The following is an 18,003-nucleotide window of genomic DNA, read 5'->3' on the forward strand; positions in this document are numbered from 1 at the left end:
AGATTTTAGAAAGCAGGTCTTTTTAGCCGGCCTTTTTTATTACATAAAGATAATAGCAAATATATTTAGACCTGATTTCTAAAATATATACTTCATTAAAAAAACGAGTGTAGATAACAAAGGTTAAAATTCGCAATAAATTTTACTATATTTTTACTAGAACAATCTACTTATCCGATAAAGTTTTTTTTTTAATTAACTTTATTTTCAATAGCGAGATAACTATGACCTTATCACTGATATTCAGTAGTGAATAACAGCAAATAAGTATATAAGGCTACTGTTAGTAGGCTAACACCGCTTTCAACATGAAGTCTTCATTGGTACTGTTAGTGCTCGTCGGTTTCGCTGCTGCCGCTGTCCAACCTTATGGACAAAGCAAGTGGCAATGGTTTACTAATTCATACAATAACCAAAATGCCGTAACTCCAATTTATCAGCAACAAAATCAGAACAACAACAACCAGTTCCAGAACCAGAACAGTAACCAGTTTAATAACAATAACAACCAGAACGGACAGGATGTAAATAACAACAACAACAATAATCAGAATAACAACAACCAGTTCCAAAACTACAACCAGAACCAGAACAGTAACCAGTTTAATAACAATAACAACCAGAACGGACAAGATGTAAATAACAACAACAATAATCAGAATAACAACAACCAGTTCCAGAACAACAACAATAACAACAACGAGTTCCAAAACTACAACCAGAACAGTAACCAGTTTAATAACAATAACAACCAGAATGGACAAAATGTAAACAACAACAACAACCAATTCCAGTACAACAATCAAAATAACAACCAGTTCCAGAACAACTACAATCAGAACAACAACAATCAAAATAACAACCAGTTCCAGAACAACAACAATCAAAATAACAACCAGTTCAGCAACAATAACAACGATTTCAATAACAACAACAACAACAACAGCGAAAATAATAACAATCAGAACTCTCAGAATCAAAACAACAACCAGTTCCAGAATCAGAAAAACAATAACCAGTATGTACAGAGCGTGAATAACAATCAGAATAACAATAATCAAAACCAACAAAACAACAACAACAACAATAACTACCAGGACAACCAAAACGAAAATGGTAAGTACAGTACTTGGTTTAATATATGTATTGTGTAATTTTCATTTGATTGTGTAATACCATTTTTTTCGTTTAGAGTTATAATTATTATTAATAACAATAATACAACAATAATCCTGTAGTAGGACTTTCTTCAAATTATTAACTGCTTAAGTTTAACTTTCCCTAAATTTTTTAATATGTCCATATTTTTTAATATGTAGTGAAATTTATTACAATTAGGCAATGCAAATGTTACAATGCTTACCCATCAAAACGATAACGGCAAATACGTCGCTCTATTTTAGATATCAACGTAGGTAAAAAATGGTTCTAACCGATAAAAGCGTATTTATTTGAATCACATACAACACTTCTCAGGCAATGGTACAAAAAATAGAGGAATGTTATCACAATTAAGTTCCTTCCTCTTCGCTAAACTCGAGTAACTGACACAGCTACGAAGGTGTGATTCATTAAGATCTTAATCCAGTGGATATCCTAATACAAAATATGTTAAAATAGGCTATTTAATACTGTAAAAATCAGAATTCAATATGACAGTCGTTAGTTTAAAACAAACCGTATTTAACTGTTGAGACTGACTATTTTTTATAGTTTTAATTAAAACTTTTCAGTCTGTCAGATTAATCATCTAAAATTATTAATTAATTAATTATTAAATTTACTTGTATAAAAAATCTTTTTAATTTATTTATATTTTTGTAGAACATACTTACATTCTATAATATTAAAAAAATATTATTTTATTTTTAAATAATATCGTTTTAGCTTATGTAGAAATAATTAATAGATATTAAGTAATTAAACTAGTAAAATTGATACAAGTAACTGTTCCAAAATTTTTCAAAAATTAATTTAAAAAAAGTAAAAATCTAATTAAAACAATTAACAGCGAAAACATTAACTACCCTGCACAGATTCTATTTTTACAGGTCAAATTATGCATTTACATCGGAGTCCTATTTGAACCCGCTTTATTTGATAACCACTCACTGGTATAAAATACTTTAAATTTACTATTTTTACCAATTTATGAACGTGGTCTGTCATTTCAAATCTCATTTCCGAGATATTTGCAAGACGGAAACAAAGGGATTGTTATGCACGAAAAATCAGTAGAAGATAAGTTAATTTATATATATAATAGAAATGTTCCTCTCAAAGAATAGTGTAATCAGTTTATCTTCTGCAGATTTAATAAAAGGAACATCTACAACAATATTAAGTAATTTTAATAAAACGACTTAATATGCTATAAATTTTAATTCAGACATACCAATAAATAATAAAATATATATATAAATACGTTTGCTTAAAAAAAATGAACAAATAAAACATTAAAAAATTGATCCATTACAACAATTTCTTCTGATCTAGGGCCAGACCTTTACATAATAATTCTTCATATTTTAACGTACTGTTAAATTTATATAAACTTGAAAGAAAAATCAGTCTGTAATTTGTTATTCTTTAGTAGAACCTAACCCAACTGAATTTGTGTGTAGAACTTATTACCTAATAAACTTCCTTTAAATTAAGTTTGTGCAAACTATTTATTTCTTTTAACCAAAATTATAGAGTAGTGTAACATTTTAAAAACAAGCTAGATAATATAAAACAAATTGAGGTTACAATTATTTTTATTATTAAAATAATAATAATAATTATATGCTTTTGCATACGTTCAGGATTTTTGATTATGTATTATAAAAATTCTACTAGTGGCCCCTTGCTGCTTCACAACGTTATTGTTACAAAGTAATGTTATATATTTTAAAAATTCAACTAAAAACTTATTCCATTTACAACACTTCTCACCCCCAACCACCTTGTTTTCTCTTTTTTTTCCTGCCACAGATAAGATGGGTGCTCAAACCCTATTCCAGTCTATTCAGACGTTCCACTGGACGGATCGAGCTGATTATTTTTTTTATTCTACTCGAAATGGCTCGCAGATATGTCATGAAGTATCGACAGACCTTCGCACTGATTTTCCTGTAAATAATTATCTCGGAAAGTTCCTAAATTAAGTAATAAATGAGGACTTTTTGAGGAATTTTCAGAGGAGACTCACGTTTGAGGTCCGATGACGCTTGATGACATATATGTGTGTCATTTCGAGCAGAATAAAAAAAAAATCAGCTCGATCCGTCAAGTAGAATGCCCTCACGGACTGTAAATATTAGACTCATTTTTTAATATATAATATACTTATAAATGACAACAATAGTTTTTTGAGATATGCACAATAGTTTTTTGAGATATGCATTTATTGGTACGATGAAAATACTTCTTAAAAAACGTTACACTCTGGGATTATAAAAATATCATGAGAAAATAAAACAGAATTAATTCGTCGTACTACAAAATATATAGTTTTATTATTGTGTATTACGTAAATTTAAAATATATATGTCTATACTTTTTTTTTAGGAAACGTCAATGAAAACAACCAAAATTCAGTGTCAAATAACGTAAACGAATATCAGAATAACAACAACCAGAACCAAAACAACTACTACAACAACAACCAGAACCAGAATAGCAATCAGAATCAATACCAGAATAATAACAACAACCAGAACCAAAATAACTACTACAACAATAATAACCAGAACCAAAATAACAATCAATACAACAACAATCAGAATCAGTATGGCCAGAATGTAAACAATAATAATAACTTCAATAACCAGAACCAAAACCAACACAACAACAACAACCAGAACCAATACAACAACAACAACCAGAACCAGAACAACAATCAAATCAGCTACAACAACAACCAGAACCAGAATAACAATCAGAATCAGTACCAAAATAATAACAACAACCAGAACCAGAACAACAACAATAACAACAACCAGAACAATTACAATAACTACAACAATAACCAGAACAACAATCAAAACAGCTACAATAACAACAACCAGAATCAGTATGGCCAGAATGTAAACAATAATAACAACTTCAACAACCAGAACCAGAACCAATACAACAACAACCAGAACCAGAATCAATACAACAATAACCAGAACAACTGCAACAATAACAATCAGTACAATAACCAGAACAACTGCAACAACTACCAGAACAGCTGTGGCAATAATTACAACCAATGCAACAATAACAACAATTTTAACAACCAGAATAACTGCAATTACAACTACCAGAACAACAATAATAACCAAAATCAGAATAACAACCAAAACCAGAATAACAATAATTACAATAACAACAACCAAAACCAGAATAACAACTATAACCAGAATAACAACTATAATAACCAAAACCAGAAGAACAATAACAACAACCAAAATCAGAACAACAATTTCGATTACAATAACAACAACCAAAATCAAAACAACAATTTCAGTTACAATAACAACAACCAAAATAATAATCAAAACAATCAGAATGGCCAGAACAATCAATCTAACAACAACCAGAACAACAATAACCAAAATTCCATCAGTAAAATTAATCAAAACGCTGTCAGCAAAAACTGGTTCCAGTCACTGAAGTGGGCAATCTAAATATAAACAGATTGAATACAAAAATCACCATACAACATTGAAAATGTATTATTAGAACTAAATAAATAATTTAAGAAATAAATCTTGTTTTTATTTCCATTATTAATCATGTATTTCTTATTCATTTCAAATACTCCTAATTACCTAGTCAATTGTGAATATAGAATTATTATGCAAAGGTAGATTTAACCAGTAGGTGTTTAGTTTCATGTCTGATTAAATTCTACCACACAATACCCGACTTTCAACTTCAATAATCACAGCAATGTACGTGAAAATTATTATGTAATTTATACATGCGTTAATCTGCATTAATGAACTGAACGATACTTGAGACATTTCAGAATAAAGTGACAAATGTGGTAGTTTCATAAAATGTCGATTACCTTATAGAATATTGCATTCTTAGTCTGCATCACCAACACTTTTACAATTTTGACAATTGCTACAAAGAAAATGTCCAAATGTTAATTTTATCAATTGTTTAAATTAAACTTTTCATTGAAAATGTTATATTTTACCTTGTATTCCCAAATGAATTTGATTCACATTTATAAAGTAATATGAGCACGATAATAAAATGTAATCAGTTTTATTACTTATTTAAAATATTGTTATATTGTTTTATTAATAGATGCATTTTTATGAATTGCACACTTTACACTTTTTGTTATGATGAATTGTGGTACTTACCTGAATATAGACAAAGAAGTATTAAGAACCAAACAACAATATTATTATTATTTAAATAGTACTTTTATAATTCTTTTTAGATTAAACTACCCCATATCAAATTAGTATCGATTCCGAAGTATTAAAGCAAATTAAACCAATATTTTTTTACGCCTAGAAACTAGTTACACAAGCCTACAAGTTATAATAACGATAGACTTAATTAACCCTAAGTTACAAAAAAATTGTTTTTTTTTTAATGAAAATACTTCTTAACCACTTTTTTTTTAAATTGGCTGAACCAGTGATCCAGTCAGAATCATTTACTTGACATATCAAAATTACAGTTATTTTATATTATGAATTGAAGTATATTCTATAAAGACAATATATTATGTAAAATAGCAAGCCATAAGCAGTAAAGCTAGCTATTTAAATACAATATTGAACATCACTCCAAAAAATATAAATAATTTTTATGCAAAAATTCCTTGGAGATACTTAAATATTTCATTTCCACTAATACTCAACTAATAAATTCCTTTAAACTTGATCTGATATTTTGAAAGTTAATAAAAAAAACTGTTTGATCCATAAAAATCAATAAAAAACGAGTGATTATTGAAATTTAATGCACAGTCGTTTATAATTTGCAAATGAAATGAGATGTGGTATAACGAATATAAATGTAGTATAAAAATCCAATTTATTTACTACAAAAATCTACATTTATTTATCCTCGTAGTCACCATTTGCAGCTACGCATTTGTCCAACAGTAAAACACTTTTCTCATTTCGTTAGTAAATAATCCTGGCTCTCTTTCCTTGATCTATGACTTCATTGTGCCTCTTCAGCTGATCATCCGTGGTGAAATGAATAACCTTAATTACCCTTTTTAATTGCGGAAAGAAGTGAAAATCGCAGGATCCCAATTGCAGGAGAGCCTCGGTAGTTGCGAGGCTCTTTTGAAGTTGAATTTGTTAGAATATTATCGTTAATGATAATATTGTTGCAGAATTATCGGCTCCGTGGGTTGTTGAATAGGGCACACACATTTCCGAAGGTATTTTAATATCACTATATATTGCACTATGGAACCCGGTTTTCAGGCGGAGAACTCGCTTTTCTTTTATAAATAACAATCGATTAAGAGAAGAAATTATCGTAACCAAACTTTTTTTAGCATGAGCTATCTAAATTGCATTCGTAATAATAAATAAATTTCCTATGTTCATTACAAATAATCTCATTTTCATTAAATACATTTTAAAAAGCTACTAATAGTTTCTGTTCTATTCGATATTTTAATATTGCAAATAACACTTCTGTTATTTTTCTTTACCACGCCATAAAAAGTGATAAAATCTCGTAAAAAACTGAAAGAAATTAATCGTTTCTTAAAAACATATTTTCGAGAAAAATGTATTTGAATTTTGTATTTTTACGGGGGTGCAAGTTTTAATTTTGTTTTATATTTCATAGTAAATTTTAAAGAAGTATTATTTAAACGTTAGCATACACTGCAATCAAGCAACCTTTTTCGAAAAATTAATTTTAAAATGAAAACAGAAAATGTTAACCCCAAAACAAAGGATTTCAAGTTAATAGATAATATTATCATATTTTTATAGATATCTTTTTACCCTAATTGTTCATAAGGCAATCTTCTGAATTTTAAGCTATATTAATTAGAAGTACGCACATCAAAGTAAACTTGGATGCTTTTTCAATTCAATTTTAAGATTTAAATTAAAAAAAGACTGACCACCAAGTTGTTGCACTTTCCTGGCATTATTTATTTATTTTTATATAATGGAAAAATAATCGTACATTGAAAAAATTTTAAAATTCAAAAAATCTATAACTTTTTACTTTTTTCTGCTCCTCTACTCCCAAAATCACTTCCTAAGAAAGTCTTTGATTTGTCTCCATTTGCTATGTTAAATGAAAGAAGGAGAAAAACTAAAAAAAAATTCACTAAAGAATGTACAACCAAAAAAAAGTTACTAAGATATCTTTTTGTGGGAGGTGGGTGAATTTATGACAAAATCTTATTATAATATCATTATTAAAAGTTTAAATAAACCAAAAGATATTTTTACAAATCCAGAAATCGATATTTTAAAAATTTTATTGGGTACCCTACCCCCCAATATTGGCCTCAAAGCATTTTCTGTGGGTTGATTGTACAACTACTGTGCATAAGACATAACATTTTTTTTTCGATTTTTGACGAAGGGGAGAATTGGGAGGAATTTCTTTTTTAAATAGTAAGGTAAGCATGTACCCAATTACTAAGCTATAATAGCTAGATATTATAAAGCTGGGCTGTAATATAAAGTAAGGTTATGTTCGCAAAATTTTGAGAAAATTGATTCCAAAAAAAATATCTACCCCACCCACTGGAGATATTGACCGTTCACTTTTACCAACAAATTACCTCATGTTTTTTGTGTCAAATTTGATCAAAATCGGTTTTTCCAGTAAAAGTTTATTAGGTTTTGGCTTACACGCCAACACACATACAAACATTATCCCCATTTGTTTTGTTTCACGATAATTTAAAAGATAACATCGTTTGGAATTAGGTAACTATGAAACGTCGAAATTTGTAAAAAGAAAAACAATCCAAAAATAATGTCAGTGTTAGTGGTGTTCTGTTACACATCTGGCTGTTAAGGGGAAAATAATTTTCCAGAATAGTGAGATCTGAAAAAAAATCTGCAACAGAGGGTTTTGCTGGACTTCACAATTTTTAGCATTTTTAATGATTTTTCAACAATTTAAAACTTTATCACGTGTCAAAATGTATGTCGCAGTTTCGTTTTAGACACCAGCTAGTTTTGTTTCTAAAAATTCACTCGATAGATTTACAAAATAAAGCGGCTTTGGATCTATCTAATAAAGGTCTTGGACTTCAATAATACAATACACTGCTATTTGCATAGTTTAGTTGACAACGATGCAGATTGTCTTTCAATACCCTTAAACGAGAGTTCGTATTTTCGTAGAATAACAGTTAAGAGAGTTCAATGAATATCCTTTTATGTTCAATGACCTTTCGATAATATTCGTTTATCTCAAATTTTGCATCACCCATGAATGACCAAACCGTTCCAAGAAATCTTGCAAAATGGACTTATCATAACCTGATTGAAACTGTACTTTATCTTAATTTGTAAATTTCTCCAAACAATCCGCCCTTCTAATGAAAAGATATAATGATAGCTTTTTTGTTAGGATTCACTTAAGAAAAAGATAACAGTATAAGAATTAAAGTTCATAATTTTTTTATAACACATTCATTTTTTTTATAAAACTCGTTAAACTAATAATAACAAATTTTTTTAAGTTTTGAATGGAAATCCATTATTTTCTATCTTTTCTAGTACAAAACTCTTTTCAGATAAAAAAGTGCAGAAGTAATTATTACAAAAAAATTATTTTTAGCCATTTAAAACTGAGAAACTGTCCCTTTTATTGTTGTGAAAAATATGTTTTATGTTCAGCGGTCGATACTTTTGTAAAAGATTTAAGGAAACACAAATTAAACGAATAAAATTTGAATTTTTTTCTGGATTTTGTATATAGAAATATTTTAAAAGTTGATTTGGTGGAGTCAAAATCGGCTTTAACTCTTTTTAATTCCACCTGTATTTTATCTATAAACATCAGAAGATATTTGATGTTCGATAGGTATAATAAATTACCCTAAAATTTTTTACTTTAATTATGAAGCGAGGTAACCTTTAAACTTATCAGCAGTCAATTAATGCGATTAACATAAAGCGACTGATTTATTAATATATATAAAAAGGGAACCGTTAAAATATTTTAGATTCTAAATTAACTTCTATTGTCTTTTGTTATTAAATAATAACGCAGACAACATAGTAACAAGAAGCTGTTAAGTTTTAAAACGATATACAATCAAATCTCATTAATCCAAAAACGTAGTAGTGCGATTTTTCTCTTTTTTTAATATTTTATTTCATTACTAGTTGCAGGGCGTGCCTACGGCACGCCTCCGCAGCTAGGCCCTCCGGGTGGGTTGCCCTGGCGGGCGGCGTCTCGGAATGTTATTATTAGGTAGAAAATGGCAGAAAAGAAGAGAACGAAGGAGAAATTGCCATTTATCCTAGGGATATTTTTTGTTTGTTGAATCCAAAAAAATTATAGCCAGCGCACCATTTTATAAACATTCTGTATATGAGAATATAACGACAAGTATACACCTTACGACCACGAGAAACGTACTAACGAATCGGAATTTTCCTCTAGTGATAAGTAAATTCCGCTGCTAAGCTAATGGAGACGCACACACAGACAGAGAGAGACACATACACAAATGCCGTTTAGTAGGGTAGGATTTTGGACGTAGTCAATCAATTTTCAATACTTATTTTTCTTATTTCATTAGTCGTTGATTTGTGAACAAAAAATGGGCTTTATATTGAAACTAATATTACATTATTCTGATAGCAAGGGTGACAGGAAGTGTATAGCAATATATATATATATATATATGTATAGCAATGCATTTATCCTATGTCTTCTAATTATCAAAATACATGTATGTAAATATATGCACAGAGTGACCCATGTAGAAACGTAGAAACCTTCAGGACATGTTCTGCTGGTTAAAATAATGAAAAATTTATATAAACATAGGTCTGGAAACGCTTTGTTTTCAAGTTACGACTAGCGAAAGATTTCGCCCAAATTTCAGCTCTTCTAATAAAAAGAAGCCCTACTGTAATTTTTAGGACCCAAATTAAGGATTAAGTAGTTTCTTATGTAATTTGAGTTGGAAAATAGGATAAAGCAGGTCCCAGAACTGTAACTTCAGTAGTGTTTAAGATATCCGTCGTAAAACACAAAATTCGGTGTCGAAAACAATATTTTTTTTTTTTAGATTTGTAGTACAAAAAGCATTGTTAAATGACTAATAAATGTGGAAGATTTAGTAACAAAACTTGTAAAAAATTTAATTTTGAGAAAATTAATGTAAATACGCCAATAAAAAATTAATTTAAGATTTTTAAAAATCTATTTTTTATTGAAATAAAACAGGCGAAAAATAGACAGAAAATCGTAGTATTCTGTACCTAATAAACATTATTTTTAATACAGCAAATCAGAGAAATAAAATACATGAAAAAATATATGGTAACAGAATAACTAACAAACCTCAGTTACAGTTTTATATATATATATATAAAACATTTATGAAAATTGGAATAATACTCTATTAGAGGCTTTTACGCTATTGAATATTTCAGAAAATTAGACCAGCAGTTTAAGAGAAACAGACCCAGTGGGGCTCAATATCGAACATAACTCGATTCAACTAAAATTGTACTCGTATATATTTTTTTAACGTAATTACATTCTTTCTTCTCTGTGAAACATGAACAGAATGTAAATAGTTTAGATAAGCAAAAAATTACCGTGTCAGGTTTTGTTAAATAATTACAAATACAGTTTTTATAATAACCTAGTACCTGAGCATATGATTAAATATTTGCTAATTTTTATTTAATAAACAGATTTTTTTTGAGTCTAAATGAAATAAATGATTTTCAATTATATCAGTGAAAAGAGTAGAATTTTTAAGACAATACAAATATCAATATGTTAAATACATAATTTTTTACCATAATTTTATTAACAATGAAGTACTTGAAAAAAACTTGTCAAAGTTCTTATAAATTTTCAATTTATGTTTATTTGCTTGCAAACTGATATGATCGTAAATTTACGTAATCCAGGTTACTCAACCCAACTTTGAGGGTATTGAACCAGACATTTTTTAATTAAATAAATTAAAATGAATTTCGATAATGGAGAAAACTTCGTTATCAAATAAATGAATTAAAAAATTAATTAATTATGATAAAATTAAATAGAAGAAGAAAAAACTAGTAATCAATAAATTTTATAATTGAGAGCTGCCTAAATAAATGATAATCGTAATAAAAAATTTAAAAAATCTGTTAATCTTCTTAATTATTGAATCTATTATTTTATAATTTGTCCATGAAAATGTATCGAATAGTAAATAAAAGTAGAACAAATAATTTATCTCTATAACTTCAATAAAACAAAATGTATATTATAAAATGATCATTAAATATTATTAATAATTATAATTAAATCAATGAATACTTAATGACATAATTAAAAGTATATGAAATATTATCATACTGTTTTTACATATTTGGTAATTTTGTAATTCGGTTGCGAAAACTGACTACACAAGTTAATTAGCTTGCTAAAATATATTATAACCCATAAGCTAAGATAAATCTGAAAAGTTGGGGGTCATGAGACCGAAAATTCTATTTTGCTGTCGCCTTACACTAGGCGATTATTTACCACTTCGCTCAATTAATATTAGATATTAATATATCTACACGTTTTTTTAACCAATAAGTTATCATAAATGTACTCAATAGTATGTGTAACAGTGTAATAGTAACAGTGTCCCTGAAAAAATACGTAGGTCTTTTACAGATTACACTGTAATTCACGGCTAATAACGTAGATATTAATTATTATACCATGTAGTAGAGTAAATAGGCCTTCCTTTTAAATGTTCTAATCGTAGTTTACCTCTGTGGCTGAGTGTTACCATTTTCGTCGATCGTCCTGAAGGTCCGTGGATTGTAATCAAAGTTGAGCAAGAAAAATATTTTTTAAGCAATATAAAATTCATTACTTATAAGCGGCTAAAACTGGATGTTATACTCGTTAAGAAAATTAATAAAATAAAAAATTATAATTTATACTTTCTAACTTTAATAGGAAAAATTTTATTTTTTTAGCTGATTTTAACAAAAGAAAAATGTTCTCAGGTTTAATCCGTATATAACGATTTTTTTTTTATATATTCAATCACCCGAGATAGATCGATTACAGTGCCTTAACTGTTTTTTTTACTAAGAAAGTTTCTTCGGTGTTCCAGTAAAGTTTTTTCCCAATGCATTTAGTGGGAAAAGTTTTTTAACGAATATTTTGCCTATACAGATAGTATGAAGAGCGTTTTAAATTTGCTTCTATCTCTACATTCTTTTTTTCTCCTTCTTCGTCTTATTATTATTATTGTTTTATTTTTTTTTTTAGTTTTAGGGGCATTGACTGCTATGATCATTAGCCCCTTCCACATCAACAGAGAAAAAAAGAAGAATAATCATACTTTTCCCCTCCCGATAAAAAAACACGAGCGACACAGCTATTACACTAGTCTTGTCAGTAGAGATCATCTAAAAAAAAAAGACTTGTCATGGGATTAAAAACTCAATAGAAACACAATATGGCAAGGATGTAAATGAAACAAAACCATTTCTTACGAAACTTTGTCAACAATCAAGTTTCAATAGTATGTTACACACCTAATGACAAGGGTGTAAAGGGGCCTTACAACTTACAAACACATAGACAACTTCAATCTAACATTAAAGAATTCTCCATGTCATTCAAAAATTAAAATATTTATCCATTCGTTAAAATTTATCAAGGCATATAAAACGAGCTTCATCTTAATACCAATCATCTAGGTTTTCGCTTAGGCCATCCTTTTTTGTTCCTCTTCTCCATTTTTCTGAAGGCCTTGATGTCAAATTCTGCAGTATCTGATGCATCATCCTTCAGTCAGCCGAGGATCTCCTATTGCCGGCATCAGACGACACCGGTTCCTGTGGTCCAGTTAGTAGTACATCGCAGTCCAAACTGGATGCACTCACTGATAAAACGTGTGGGACGTCCAAAGTCCTCACCCTCTCTACTAAAGGCCTCCGTAGGGGCTCCATTTTTGTTTTTTTGTAGATCTTCTTTTTGTAGAATTTTCACCTCTATCTAATCACTTCGATGATTTCTACTTTTGGTTCAGGCTTCTTCTCTTGCCTGCATTCACTATCCTTCTTCTTCAAAGCGTCATTCCTCAAAGGAAATGAACTCTTTTTCTTAACAGCTGGTGTTCTCTCGTTTTAAACTATCTTCTCTAGCTGGACGATTTCTAAGTTTGTTTTCGATGATACGTTCAACCATACTTGCTAATGCTGGAATCCGCAATCGCATCCTTTGCATTGTAAGAAGATGCAAGAGATGACACAACTTGCGCATATGATATAGTCTTCGACGATTTATCTTTAATAATTTTCTTCGCTTCAACGTAGCTGACATTTTGAGTGGTCTTAATCTCTTAGATTGCTACCTCTTCTATATATACTGGGCAATTTCTAGACCTCGCTGAATGATTCCCCTGAAAATTGATGCCCACAGGTGGATCCTGCATGGGTCATCAGGATGGAGTGGTTCACCACAAACACAGATCTGTTTCCTAGTGCAACGTACCTGTGTGTCATACCGCTGACATCCAAAGCATTGCAATGGCGTCGGGACAAATGGACGGACGTCTAGTCTGTGAAAGCCGGCCTGTATCTTATCTGGGCACTTTGGCCTGTTGAAAGTCAAAACGTGCAACGCGAAGGGTTTTACTTCTCCACCGCTCCGGGTATTCAATCGACGACAAGTTATAACTCCCTGTGCACTGATTTCCTCGACGATCTCCACTTCGGTGCAGTTCAACAAGCCCCTGCACACATCGACGTATTTAAGGTTCCGTGTGGTAATGCTTCAACGTCTAATAGTCCAATCTCCTTCGCCTTTAACAACCGCGAAGATTGTAGATCGTTGACCGTTTCAACGAACAGTCCTACTGCAATCTTCCTTACATCCTTTACTGGTCCGCCAGCAGCTTCCGTGATGCCTCGGGCTATCACCAAAGGACGCCTTCTTTTCTCTTTATTACCAAATATTTCGGTATTACCACGTTACACTTCAGTTGAAATTTGGTTCGATCCGTCTTCTCAATCTCCAGAAACTCTTGTTTATCGTTAAACTCCTCGACACTCTTCCTCTTCGCCTACGAAGAGAGAGAGGTTCTCCAGAACGAGTGTTTTTACGTGGACCCTCTGTCACCGATGATGTGGAAGTTAAAAAATCCATAGCCTGTATTTTCGACATATCACAAGGTGCGAGCGGAGAGACAAATGCCCCGGATCATAGATCCTGCCCGGGTTCCCCCAATCCACCGCCTTTCACAAATTTAACCCAGGCCGGGGAGTCAGTTACTACCTGAATCACGATACCGACATCGTAGGGCTCGCAAGTAGCAGTAAGGGCTCGATACCCTTACCCATGGGACAATCCCCGTCAAGGGCCGAAGCGATTAACTCACACTGTACGGCGCAAGACTTCGGCAGAGCAAGCTCACAGCAGCCCACCCTCAACCTGGCTCCACAACCGAGAATAGGGATAGGAACTCCCCTTCTCCATTCCGCCCACCGTCGGAAAACAGATCACAGTCATGCCTCCCATCTCCGCTGCATAGCGCGAAACCTAGAAACACAACCGCAACCAGCTCAGACAGCTCGGGACCGCCATTCCCGTACTTCACAGGGAGCTTCTGAGCAAGACCATTTCCCTGTTAGCCGACTTAAGTGAGGGTACGGAAGTACCATGTCCGGCCCGGACGTCTGCGTAGATGTTGTTGCACGGACGTGGAGTTGGATTTATACGGGGCATGTTTTTTTAATTTTTTTTGGGGGGGAGGAATATATGAGTATCGACTTCTACGGTCATTAGCTCTCGTCACATTCTTTTTTTAATAAAAATTCGAATCATCTGGTTCATCATGTATAAGGGTGTAAAGGGCCATTACATTTTATTTAAAAACACCAAAATTATCAACACACAACATTTAAGCACAAACACTGAGAACGCTTACAGGGTGTAAAGGTCCCTGATATTAACAATAAATAAAACACAAAACAAAAATAAAAAAGAATGTTTTGACAATACCCACATTATTTATTTCCATAGAATCCATATCCAAAGAGTTCATATCCATAGAACTCTTTTCCTTCTCTTCTTTTTTAAGCAACCCGGGGCAACTGAAACCGCCGTTAAGCAGTACATCAGCCGCCCTAGGATACCGTGACAGTTGACTGCCACTCCAAAAAATTTTCACGCAGGAATTAACCCACCGGGGTCCCCCCAGCGTCATACGACCTGTTGCCTGTTGACGGACAAAGAACTCCTCGGAGGGGAGACTGGCCTTCCCGAATTGGAACATATAAGCATTCTTTCTTCTCAGAAATGTTCAGAGTAGCATTGCTGTATGGCAATAAGTTCTACCGTATAAACACTTGCCATATTTGGCAGTTTCCAAAAATGGCTTCTCGATTTACATATATGGAACATTCAACACCGTGTGCGGTTTTAGAACCGTCAGTATAAATTTTTATATATTTTTCATAGCTACTGATGGATGATAGAAATTCCTATTGGATGATTATTACTGGTTTCTCTTTTATTTTTCCACGGGGGAGATCCAATATTGTGTTTACAGTGGTAAGAGCCATGGCGGTATTTCTCTTGTATTAATTGCTAATGTCTATGATAAAGCAATTTCATATTTTCTTGTTAATTTGTGATACCGTATTCCGGCTGGTCTAGAATAGGAAGCACGATGTTTGTATAATGCAGGCAAAGGATGTTCTTTAAAATTTTTATTATTTATATGGGTAGGTAGGAAAGGTCCGTATATTAGCCGCGTATCTTAGCAATAGAACCTCTCTTCTATAATGTCACTACATTATAATGTAATAATGCCACTGCATTATTACAGCATCCGACATTAAACTAGTCGCCGGACTTGAACGGAAAGCGCCTGTGGCATATCTTATTCCGCTGTTATGTATTACATCTAACTTTCGTAAATGCGACTTTTCAGCGGATGAATACACAATACATCCGTAGTCGAGTTTCGATTGAACCAATGCTTTATACAGTGTCAGTAGTATTTCTTTATCTGAGCCCCAATTGATGTTGGATAAATATTTAATAATGTTTAGAGCCTTTTTTCATCTATCATTCAAGTCCTGTATATGTAATCCCCATGTAAGGTATTTATCTAACAATAGATCTAAAAATCGCACATTATCCTTGTATTCTACTAGATGGTCGTCGATGGTCAAAACAGGACTTCGGTGAGGAATTCTCTTCCTACAGAAGTGTAAACAGCACGTTTTCTCGGATGAAAATTTGAAACCATTATTGCAAGTTGCATTTTGCAACGTTTATCGCGCGTTGCAATTTGTACTTCACCGTAGCTGTCGTGTTGCTGGCATACACATTTGCCAGATCATCGACATAGACACTTTTGCTGATTTCTGCCGGAATAGCTAATATCAGTTTATTAATGGCGATCGTGAACCAGATACCGCTCAACGGCGAGCCTTGTGGTATGCCATTTTCCAATCTTTTTGTGTTGAATATTCGTTGTTGACACATACTTGAAAAGTACGTTTACTCATATAGTTGCTGAGTAATACTGGCAGATTGCCGCGAATGCCCCATTCATGTAATTGAAGCATTATTCCATGACGCCAGGTCATATCGAATGCCTTCTGCAGGGCAAAGAAGGCACCGACACAATATTTTCTTGTGATGAAGCTATTATATATTATGTTCAGTTAATCATAAATGTTCAGTTATATAAATGTTTAGTTAATCATTTGATTAGTAGTTGAGTGATATTGCCTGAAACCTGCTTGATATGAGGATAAGAGATTTTCTTTTTCTAAAATCCAAACGAGTTTATTATTTATCATTTTTTCAAATACTTTTCACATAGAGCACGTCAAAGAAATATGACGGTAGGTATTGCGAGCTGTTAGATTTTTATCTTTCTTTGGAACTAGAACAATATGTGCTTTTCTCCACTGCTGCAGGTATATTCCATCCCGCCATATCTGATTATATATTTCTAACAATCTACATTTTGCAGTAGTATTCAGCTGCCTGATCATGTCATAATGAATTTCATCCGGACCAGCAGCTGCGTTGTTGCCTACTTTCTCCGATACTTTCATAAGTTCTTCTATTTGAAAGGTACATTATATGAAAAATTTATTTTAGTTTTGAAATTTAGTAGACCCTCAAGTTCTGTTTTTTCTGTTCGAAAAAACAACATCGTAGTTAGCCGTTTTTCTGGCTTTTCCGAAATGATTGGCTAGTAACTCTGCAATTTCGTTTGGGGTATCTCTTTAATTTCATCTTCATATTGAAAGATAGTAGTTATGGGAGTAAAGTTTGTACTTCCACAAATCATCCTCACTTTCTTCCAAAGGTCTGATGCAGTCGTAATTCTGTTAATGGATGCAGGATCGTTTTTTGGCATCTATCATAAGTCTTTTTGCTTAAGCTCTGTATTTTTTAAAGGAAATTAGATTTTCTAATGTTGGACGTTTCTTAAAAACATTATATGCTGTTTTCTTTCTCCTAATAGCTTCACTTATTTCATCTTTCCACCACGAAACGGGTTGCTTCTTGAGTTTCCCGGATGTTTTGGGAATATAGCTTGATTCCGAGTCAAATATGGCGTTAGTTATAGCATCGACATCGGCTTCGATAACTCCAGTCGTTTCAGGGAGTTTCGCACTAGCTGTGAAGCTCGTCCAATCTGCCTAATCGAACATCCATCTTTTAGAGATGGGATTTATTTTCCTTGTAACGTTAGTCTGGCCCAGTGATGCTGAGCATATCAGATATTAAGATGATAAGAACAGACACTACACTTTGATCTTAGCCAAGAGGCCGAGAATCAAT

At 32.0% G+C, this 18,003-nt stretch overlaps 1 protein-coding gene and 1 pseudogene across 2 annotated transcripts; one reads left to right on the top strand and one right to left on the bottom strand.

Annotated features, from left to right (window-relative positions):
• The first annotated feature begins 285 nt into the window (after positions 1 to 285).
• On the top strand, positions 286 to 4,737 carry LOC142324197 (uncharacterized). 2 transcript variants are annotated; one of them, XM_075364972.1, is made up of 3 exons: positions 286 to 878; positions 912 to 1,116; positions 3,553 to 4,737. In XM_075364972.1, the coding sequence occupies exons 1-3, from the start codon at positions 309 to 311 to the stop codon at positions 4,653 to 4,655; spliced, it is 1,878 nt and encodes a 625-aa protein (XP_075221087.1). In that variant the 5' UTR covers positions 286 to 308; the 3' UTR covers positions 4,656 to 4,737. The 2 variants fall into 2 exon arrangements, with proteins under 2 accessions (XP_075221087.1, XP_075221076.1); XM_075364961.1 differs by having other exon boundaries at positions 286 to 1,116.
• Positions 4,738 to 17,886: 13,149 nt separating this feature from the next.
• LOC142318565 (U2 spliceosomal RNA) lies at positions 17,887 to 18,003 on the bottom strand (annotated as a pseudogene).

This window comes from Lycorma delicatula, chromosome 1 (genome assembly GCF_047948215.1).
Source record: "Lycorma delicatula isolate Av1 chromosome 1, ASM4794821v1, whole genome shotgun sequence".
Taxonomy (NCBI): domain Eukaryota; kingdom Metazoa; phylum Arthropoda; class Insecta; order Hemiptera; family Fulgoridae; genus Lycorma; species Lycorma delicatula.

Excerpts from the sequence above, each read along its gene's own strand:
- LOC142324197 (XM_075364961.1), top strand. The coding sequence starts at position 309 with ATGAAGTCTTCATTGGTACTGTTAGTGCTCGTCGGTTTCGCTGCTGCC. Across the intron at positions 1,117-3,552 it reads GGACAACCAAAACGAAAATG|GAAACGTCAATGAAAACAAC; the intron begins GTAAGTACAGTA and ends CTTTTTTTTTAG.